The sequence below is a fragment of the Littorina saxatilis genome, linkage group LG13, assembly GCF_037325665.1.
Source record: "Littorina saxatilis isolate snail1 linkage group LG13, US_GU_Lsax_2.0, whole genome shotgun sequence".
Classification (NCBI taxonomy): domain Eukaryota; kingdom Metazoa; phylum Mollusca; class Gastropoda; order Littorinimorpha; family Littorinidae; genus Littorina; species Littorina saxatilis.
Genome location: NC_090257.1, coordinates 6,897,309 through 6,907,308, shown reverse-complemented (window position 1 = coordinate 6,907,308; position 10,000 = coordinate 6,897,309). Strand labels below are relative to the sequence as shown.

General features: G+C 41.5%; 1 protein-coding gene across 1 annotated transcript in view; it reads right to left on the bottom strand.

Annotated features, from left to right (window-relative positions):
* Nucleotides 1–10,000, bottom strand: part of LOC138946361 (metalloprotease mig-17-like) — a gene marked incomplete at its 5' end in the record, with an annotated part of 15,996 nt that overhangs the window by 450 nt on the left and 5,546 nt on the right. Inside the window, 8 exon segments of the mRNA XM_070317935.1 lie at nt 171–279; nt 2,469–2,582; nt 3,690–3,845; nt 4,502–4,553; nt 4,891–5,016; nt 6,331–6,451; nt 6,738–6,887; nt 8,046–8,154. Of these exon segments, the coding sequence (XP_070174036.1) occupies nt 185–279; nt 2,469–2,582; nt 3,690–3,845; nt 4,502–4,553; nt 4,891–5,016; nt 6,331–6,451; nt 6,738–6,887; nt 8,046–8,154 (923 nt within the window).

Below are 10,000 nucleotides of genomic sequence, written 5' to 3'. Positions count from 1 at the left end.
CACACACACAGACACACACAGACACACACACACACACACACACACACACACACACAGACACACACACACAGACACACACACACACACACACACACACAGACACACACACACACACACACACACACAGACACACACACACACACACGAAAAACTCAAGGTTGCACACTCACTTGTCACGGCTCATCTACTTGCACTTTTCACAGCAAACTTGTGAGTTCAAAGGACAATTCCGGACATCCATCGTTGCACACCATGAAGCCTTGTCTCCGAACTCGCAGCCTGGAAAGAGTTTAAGGAATACGAGGATGATACAATTATCTGGAAGAATTATGCACTATATTCACAAAGTCCATGTTTATTCCAGTGGCAGAGTAAAACACCCAACTCTTTTGTCATCACGAAATGTCAAATTAATGGCTTGTTGCAAGACTTCTCTTTTTGGACAAACCTTTTACTTAAAACAATGACAATACATTATTTCGAAGTATTTACGATGTTGTTTGTTATTTCTGACCAAATCACTCCTTAAACTAACAACAACAACAAATCACTTTTTTGACTCACATGCGAAGCAAAAGTGAGTCTATGTACTCACCCGAGTCGTCCGTCCGTCCGTCCGTCCGGACGTCCGTCCGTCCGTCCGGAAAACTTTAACGTTGGATATTTCTTGGACACTATTCAGTCTATCAGTACCAAATTTGGCAAGATGGTGTATGATGACAAGGCCCCAAAAAACATACATAGCATCTTGACCTTGCTTCAAGGTCAAGGTCGCAGGGGCCATAAATGTTGCCTAAAAAACAGCTATTTTTCACATTTTTCACATTTTCTCTGAAGTTTTTGAGATTCAATACCTCACCTATATATGATATATAGGGCAAAGTAAGCCCCATCTTTTGATACCAGTTTGGTTTACCTTGCTTCAAGGTCAAGGTCACAGGAGCTCTTCAAAGTTGGATTGTATACATATTTTGAAGTGACCTTGACCCTGAACTATGGAAGATAACTGTTTCAAACTTAAAAATTATGTGGGGCACATGTTATGCTTTCATCATGAGACACATTTGGTCACATATGATCAAGGTCAAGGTCACTTTGACCCTTATGAAATGTGACCAAAATAATGTAGTGAACCACTAAAAGTGACCATATCTCATGGTAGAAAGAGCCAATAAGCACCATTGTACTTCCTATGTCTTGAATTAACAGCTTTGTGTTGCATGACCTTGGATGACCTTGACCTTGGGTCAAGGTCACATGTATTTTGGTAGGAAAAATGTGTAAAGCATGTGAGTCGTATGGGCTTTGCCCTTCTTGTTTCTTATTATTTAAAGGCATACACAAAAAAATAGGTGTGGTTACGGTAACCCGACCTACCCTATTTTTAGGGGCCGACCCTATAACTTTTTATTACATTTGTCAAAAAAAACCAAACCACACACAAGAAAACGAGTGCAGAAAACGCAATGAAAGCGAAAGCGCCCGAGTCGCACACTTATTTCCCTGTCAAGTAGGTTTAATTTGTACACATTAGAAAAAAAAGTTTAAAAAAAAAAGTGATTGCCTACCTTCCTACCCTATTTTTTTGTGCTATGTTACCGTAACCACACCTATTTTTTGTTGGCCTTATTATCACGTTTACAAGGGGTGTGCTCCAGCCTGAAGATAACGTGTCAACTCAGTAAAGTAGTTCAGCATGCAGGGCTCCCCACGGGCGCTCGACCTAGAGGCTCCCTGGACCTTCAACTGTAACGTGTAGGGGGTCCCTAGACCCCATAAATGGAACTTTAGAGGGTCCCAAGACAAGGAGGTTCTGAACAGGCTCCCCAAAGTGCGCGTCCCTGCGTCATATACGCACTAGAAGCCGAAATCACGTACTAGAAATTCATAGAGGGGGTCCCGGGACGCACTAAAACTATAAAGAGCAGGTCCCGGGACGCACTACAATTCCGTTATCATGCGTACCCTCAGTATTGGTTTCAGAAAAAAATGTTCTCTCAGATCTGTACCGACCCATGTTTATGGAGTTAATCGTACCCATACAATATAATGTTGTAGCGCGTCGTGGGTCCTCTCCATGAATTTCTAGTGCGTGTTTTTGGCTGATAGTGCGGATAGGACGCAGGGACGCTCAGTTTGGGGGAGCCCTGGGCATGCAGTTAACTGAAACAAGACCATATATACGTATTTATTTGAAGTTAACGCTTTCTACCCCAGCTATGTTGACCAAGTTGTTTTTAGCCGAGACCAGCTGTGCTGCAGCAGGTCACTCAGAATTGATTGTAGAAACTGTGTAGTAACTGTGTATCAACACGCTGGAATGCAGGCGTTAGATGGACGTTACAGGAAGCGACTGAAGCTAACAGTCTGAGCGGATATATCCGTACCTGGTAAGATAGAGCCATTATAAGTGGGTTCGGATATATCCGTACCTGGGAGACAACGAGTTAAAGGAGACACTTTCTAACCTGCAACTGCGGTCTTGCTTTTGACACATGTGGCGCAGCACACCTCAGAGTTGACGTAACACTCGTAGGTTTTCAGGTCAGAGCACCACGAGGCACGGTCCCCGTACACACAGTCTGTGAACACACATGATATTGTTTTGGTTGTGTGTTTCTAAACGTGTGTGGTTGAAGGGTCTGAAGAGGATTGAGATAATGTCATATAGCTTGGATGTAAACACAGAGTTACATAAAAAGCCAAAAAGGCATGCATGCACTGACACACTCATTGGCGCACACAGACATGCACACACGCACGCACGCACGCTCGCACACACACGCACACAGACATACACATATACATACAAACACCGACATACAGACACACAGACACACACAGGCACACACAGAAACAAACACACACACACACACACACACACACATACATACACACACACACACACATACCCCTGCCATCTCCCACACACACATACGTGCACGCACACAGACAATTTTGGAAAAGCTATTATAAAATATGGCTGTGAACATGGTTATTTGTCGTTCAGCATATTTGCACAAACGTAAAATAGTGTATGCAACGGTGTGGCATAACTTTTAAATGATGACAGTTCGCATATGTTTCCTTTAAATACTGACTTTTCAAATGTTCGCCAAATACTAAAGCATGCATTAAAAGATGATGTTTTAGCTTTGCACGGCTGTTCATTTCGTTTGCTATTTTGTTTGATATAAATAAACTTCTGAATTGTTAATTGAATGAATGAATGAATAAATGAATGAAATGATTTATTTATTTCTTAATAATTTACATTTTACATCAAATGTTTTAATTAATCATGAAATAAATAATTAAATAATGTGTGTTTTAAATCACTTAAATCACAGAAAACCGTCTACCGCCATGATTCTTCTTGTACATTTAGTACTTCAACCCTGCAAACTTTACGCATAAACAGCAAATGTTTGACAGAATACCCACAATATGCACCAGACATTGCAGCTTAAGGGCATAATATACCTGCGCAGTTTCGGCGGCACAGACGACGCACTGCATATTATTGATGCTGCGATAGGGATAATGACGAGTACTTGGCCTGTTTTCCTTTCACGCAACGTGTAGCGGGCTGGAATAATCGCAGTGCGTCGTCTGTCCTGCTGAAATTACATAGGTGAGCGCCATGCCTTAGCAGAATACCCACATTTGCACCAGACATTGCAGCTAACCTTCTTTAGCGCTCTTTGCAGCCTGGCAAGATTGACAGCACACTCGTTGATTGTAAGTCTGGTAGCAGTGCGACGGCTTGGAGGCAATGGCCTGACTGCACTTCTGACCATCCAGACTACTCTGTGGGAGCGGGTTGTCACCGAGCGGGCACGTGTCTGATTGCACAGATTATATATAATTTATGTGAAAAATTATTTCTGATGGGGGTTTTAAATTCTAGGATGAAAAGCAGTAAGATGTTAAATCCATATCCAATCCAAGTTTTCATTGAATAACCAAGATGCAAATCCTAAAAGGCACTTCCGCCCACCACTCGAAAGCAGCAACTAGTGAAAATACAGCTCTTCGAAATTTTGTTGGCGTTCTATGCCGTTTTCACTCACACACAGATATATGTTTACTATTGTGGTAGTATATGGATTTATCATCATGGGCATCATATGTTTTCATTGGGATTTCATTCAAGCCGATTAATTGTTATGGATGTAAAACTCTCTCTGTTTCTGTCTGTATGTGTGTCCGTGTGTGTCTGTCTGTCTGTCTGTCTGTCTGTCTGTCTGTCTGTCTCTCTTTCACTCTCTCTTTCTTGCTCTCTTGCTCGCTTGCATCGATGTTTAATAATTGTGTCAAAGCTTTCATTCAGAAATAGCTATTGTAAGTTGAAGATATTTGGACAACCCAAACTGATTTTTCCCAAAAACATTTCAGGCATTACCTCAGGCGCTTACATACATCAAAGGATACTTACCGCATTTGTTTTAGAAACCTTAATTAAATTAAAAGGAAACGCAACACATGTTTACAAACTTACCTGTGCCACTGTCTTTTGAGGAGACAGCTACGCAGTCGCCCAGAGAACACCTCTGTAGATTCACAAGAAAGAATTACACGTATTTGTATTTTACGAAAGATTCAACAATGTAGATGTTGGCTTAACATATTACTCTTTTTTTTCTTCTAAATAATGTTCATCAAAGTCCCGTACGCATTAAGGTTTTTAGACAAGCACTTTACTTATAAAAACAAAGTATTACAAATATGTTTAACAAAAACATCATTTGAAAGCAAAGTCTCCAGTATGCAGGTCATTAACGAGATTCGGCCACAGACTGACAGAGTTCGTGATATTTATTGCCGACCGTGGTACCATGAAACAGTCAACTGGCCGACCTTGTACTTCAGTTTTCCACATGGTCATACCTTGCCCTTGCCACAGACAAAACCGTCGGCAGAAGAAATGGATCTGCAGTAGCTGCCACCTGGTTTGGCGCACATCACGTTCAAGCAGATCTCACTGTAAGCCCGTTTGCCTTCTCCGTAGAAACTCTGGAAATTAAATAAATCCAAAAACAAAGAGACTGACAACGTTCCAAAATTCAGAATCAAAAAAACAAGAAAGGTAGGTTGTTGGAACGTTTGTTATTGACAAAACAATACATTCACAGATATTTCGACCCAACGGTCTTTTAAGTGAACAGACAAACAAATATTCACACAAAACTTATCTTGATAGAATCAGTTTACGTCCACTCGTCAGATTGAATGAATGAGCATATCTGTGAAATATCTGTGAAATATCTGTGAATGTATCTTGTTTTTTGATTCTGAAAATTAAAGTAATATAAAACGTTACAGGGTGACCCCAAAAAACTGCAACTCTCAAAACTGCTTATAACTTCTACATCTGTACTACATATTTGGTATACATTAACTTCAGCAAATGGATGACTTTTCCACAAAGTGGCAATGTTGTAGATTGGATGGTCTGACTGTTGAGCCATTTCAAAAAGAGTTGCCAAATTCAGGGATCGACTCTATAGTACGAGGTTTGAAATTGAGCGGTTCCAAAAGTAACCCGATATATGCTCTCCAGATTGTTACCTTTGGGGTTGTTCGAATGACCTAGTATACCTTAACCAATATTAGACAATCAGTGACTTGAATACAGCAATTACAGGTAGGATAACGTCTTTCCCGTTGTTGAATTCGTCCATGTCCCTGTCATTGATGAATTTTGCGCGACATTGCGCAAGTGTAACTTCACAACGAAGAGGGCCATTTTTCCAGTCATTTGAGTTTAGCAAATATTTACATAGTTGCTGTGCACGAACTTCAGTTCGTTCACGACCATTGTACAAAGTTTCCAGTCTATAGTTAAAATGGTCCGACATTTACATTCTCTCCAAATTACACCTCCGAAACTTGATTGTCATTGGCACGAACGGTTTTCTGTCTTGGGAATGTCCTAAACCTAGCTTTAACTGCTTTCTTCAGGTCACCGATGATCTAGGGGGTGATGGGGGTGTCTGTGTATACTCAGACATTCACATAATCCAAACAGTACAAGTCTGGAGGGTTTAAATGAGGTAAGTATTGCTACCGCTCAATTTCAAACCTCGTACTGTTGAGTCGATCCCCGACTTTTTTTTATTTTTTTTATCGTTTGTGTTTCTGGTGAGTAAATTTTCATTGTTATCTTGTTATAGATTGTTGAATAAAAAATATCAAGTGGTGGTGCAATGGTTTGTTTAAAAAATCCGAATTTTTCATTCATTAGATTTTTACTTATAACGCTTGCTTTTCTTCTTTCGTTTGACCAGGTCAGTTGAGCATCTAGGCGAAAGGGTTTGAACCACTTACCCTGCAAACGTAGGACTGTGGTCCCTCTACCATCTGACACATCTGGTCAGGAGTGTACAATTGGCCCAGAGATATTTCGTTCACTTTTCCAGCTGTGGTTTGGAGCAGACAAGTGTTCTTTCTGAAATCACATAATAGTATATATTATAGTATCGTATCGTATCGCATAGTATAGTATGGTATGGTTTGGTATGGTATGGTATGGTATGGTATGATATGGTATAGTATAGTATGGTATGGTTTGGTATGGTATGGTATGGTATGATATGGTATAGTATAGTATGGTATGGTATGGTATGGTATGGTTTGGTATGGTATGGTATGGTATGGTATGGTATGGTATGGTAGAAACTACAAATATACAGGACAAAAAAACTATTCTTTTAGTAGTTAAGACTTATACATACTCGCCAGTCAAGAAGGTGCTGAAATAGGCCACTGAACACGCAGAGAAGCGGAAGTTCTGGTTGGATGCTGAGTGTGGCTCGCTCGAGGCTTTCATGATGTAACTTCCGGTCGTGCACGTGTTTCCGTCACCGTCATGCTCCGCGCTCAGACTGAAAAGTGATGCGTTGGGAAAACAAAAAGGTAGAAACAGCTGAGTTAATTCATTCTATTGTAACGATGTTTTTTGTTTGTTTTTGTTTTCTTTTTTCTTCTCCACTTTCTCTTGCTTGTCCCGAAGCTTGTACCTTGTCCCAATATGCTTTCACGCCGCTCCGTCCCAGTACTCACTGCTCCATCCACACCTGAATTTCGATCCGCTGCCAGACTTGTCGATTTTACAGACACTCCAGGGAAGGATGTCAGGTCGCTGCGGTGGGCTACCCTCTGATTATTGTAATGATGTTCGTTTAGTCTCTTGTATGGAATCTATTCTCCAGAGCTGTGTACCATTTTGTGACATGCATTTTCAGTACTTTAAATGATTATAACGTATATTAAATGGCAACTAGAATGTATTCTCTGTAGGTTTTTTCCCAGTAATACTCCAGTTAGATAATGATACAGACATGCAACAAACCATTTTATATAAGTTTGTCTTTTTAAACCAAATAAATGTTAGTGTTCAAATCAATATCACAACCTTTGGGTTTCATGTTACGAAGTTGACGAAACTTTAAAACCCTTGTAATTTACTGAACGTAGACAAACAAAATGTGCAAATATTTTTAATTCATTATCTGAAGGCCAGTGGTATATATGGAACCAGCTCTTATTAATGAAACCAATGTGTATGGTTAACATCTCTCAGTTAAGTAACGAAATGTCAACTTCGTAACATGGTTTCCACGGGTACACAGCTCTGGAGAATAGTGTATAGTACACATCATTTCTGCTTACAGCTTGATCATGAACGCATTAGAGAATGGCTGTTTATAGGCTTATCGGGATGATACTGAAAATATGCCTTCAACATAAAATTAACGCGGACGTGAAATATGTAGAAAAACCGTGATTGATAAACATTATAACAGACAGATGACATAAACGAAAGAGAGAATAATGTAAAAAAGTGTCAACGCATACTTGGCCACAAAACAACCATACATACTACAAAACTGAATAATCCATACATTCAACGATATGTTTTCGAACTTCCTACTTTTTCTTTTATGAAATGCAGAGCCCTGTAAGAATTAAGGGGATTAAGTCAGTAGGTTTCATTCTCGGCAGCCTTATTCCGTCTTCAGGGAAAATAGTGACTGACTGACCTGTGTCCTAGCTCGTGAGCCATTGTGATAGTGACAGCTCCCGTGGGTAGCGCTTCTACGGCCGTCAAGGAAAACCCTGTATCACACATCATCCCGGTGTAAGCCACACCTGGAAAAAGAACAGTATTTTCCACTGAAATGATATTTTATATACATTATTTGATAATTGTCGCTAAATAAGTATTGGTAAATATCAGTATGGTACGCCAATTGATATACTCTGCATTTTTGATTTTGAACGGAGGTTAAGAAATATTGATTGCATATATATATATATATTTTTGTTTCACTACTTAAAAAACTAGATCTCCTCGTTCGTGTATCCTTTACTGGATCTACAGGCTGGTACAGAGCATTACCTCCCTTCAGGCTTTTTCAAATTTTGCTTGTTTTAACCTAATTTCTTGGTTAAAACTTGTCTAAATATCTAAATTCTTTCTTGATAAATTAAGTTTCCACTCTTTGACCTTAAATCAAAGAGTTTCCCTTCACAGATGTCCTCGTGGGATTGTCAGAGGAGGGTAGTCTCCCATGCCAACAGAATCTACCACTCAGAGAGTGGTTTGATTCTTGGTTGGATACCATGGGTTGACATCTTTCGCCATATCTACCTTCAGACCACTGATGTGACACATGAGTATCGAAACACGTGTCTGGTCACGGTAGTAAATTAGTGGTCCTCCTCTGGACTAGATTCCTCTGTTCATTGATACTCTCCCTTCGGGGCAGATTGTCTGTGTGAAACTCGGTCCCGTCCGAGGAGGGTCTGATTTCCCCAATAGGGCTGTCTGTGAAGGGACACATTTTTTTGTTTCCTCTCTTTTGCTCTGCTAAGAGATTTTTAACACATCTCAGAAGAAAGTCTCTTCTGACTTTCAATTGTTTCTTTCACAACTTCTGATATATATGTGTATTGGTGCGACAACAACAATCTCCTGCTGAACGCCACCAAGACCAAGGAGATGGTGGTGGACTTTCGCAGGAAAAAAGGCCCTGTGGCTCCACTGATCATCAACGGCGATCCCATCGAGATGGTGGACTTTTTCAAGTTCTTGGGCACCACCATCTCCAACGACCTGTGCTGGGATGATAACGTTGACGCCATCGTCAAGCGAGCGCGGCAACGCCTCTACTTCTTGCGCCAGCTCAAGAAGTTCCGCCTCAGCCAGGTCATCCTGGTCCAGTTCTACAGGGCCGTGGTGGAGAGCATCTTGACATTCTCCATCACAGTGTGGTACGGCAACACCTCCCAGCTGCTCAAGAACAAGCTGGAGCGTGTGGTGCGCACTGCTAGCAGGATCGTCGGCTGTGAGCTGCCCTCCCTAGCATCCCTCTATGCCAAGCGCATGCTGTCCAGAGCCCAGAAAATTGTGGCTGACGAGTCCCACCCTGGCCATCCCCTCTTCGAGCGCCTGCCCTCAGGTCGTCGATTCCGATCCCTGGGGGCACGCACTCGACGTCTCCAGACCTCTTTCTTCCCCCAAGCTGTTTCCTCCCTTAACGCATCCCATCCCTCAGTTGGGCAGCTTCGCAGTCGGTGATCCTGCTGGCGGTGAGCTCACCACATCCTGTGACTCAGTGTTAGGTAGTGGTGGTGGTGGTGGTGGTGGGGAGGGTTGAGTGGGACTTTGATGTGTGATTCCTGATTTCCAAATGTTCAACATTTTCTTTAGCTGCATTATTTTAGTTATTCATGAGTGGGTGGGTGGAGGGGATGGGCTAGTTCTAACTATGCATTAGATTATAAAATTGTATTCTGTGTAGACCCTTCCACCAGCATCTTAGACCACTCTTTGTACATTTTCTTTTAATAGATGATTGTCATTTGTTTTACCTCATGTCTGCCCTGCGTGTGATGGTGTGATCGTGACTGCTGTAGTGTGGGCGTGTGTGTGTTGGTGTGTATGTCAGTGTATGTGTGGGCGTGTGTGTGTGTGTGTCAGTGTGTGTGTGGG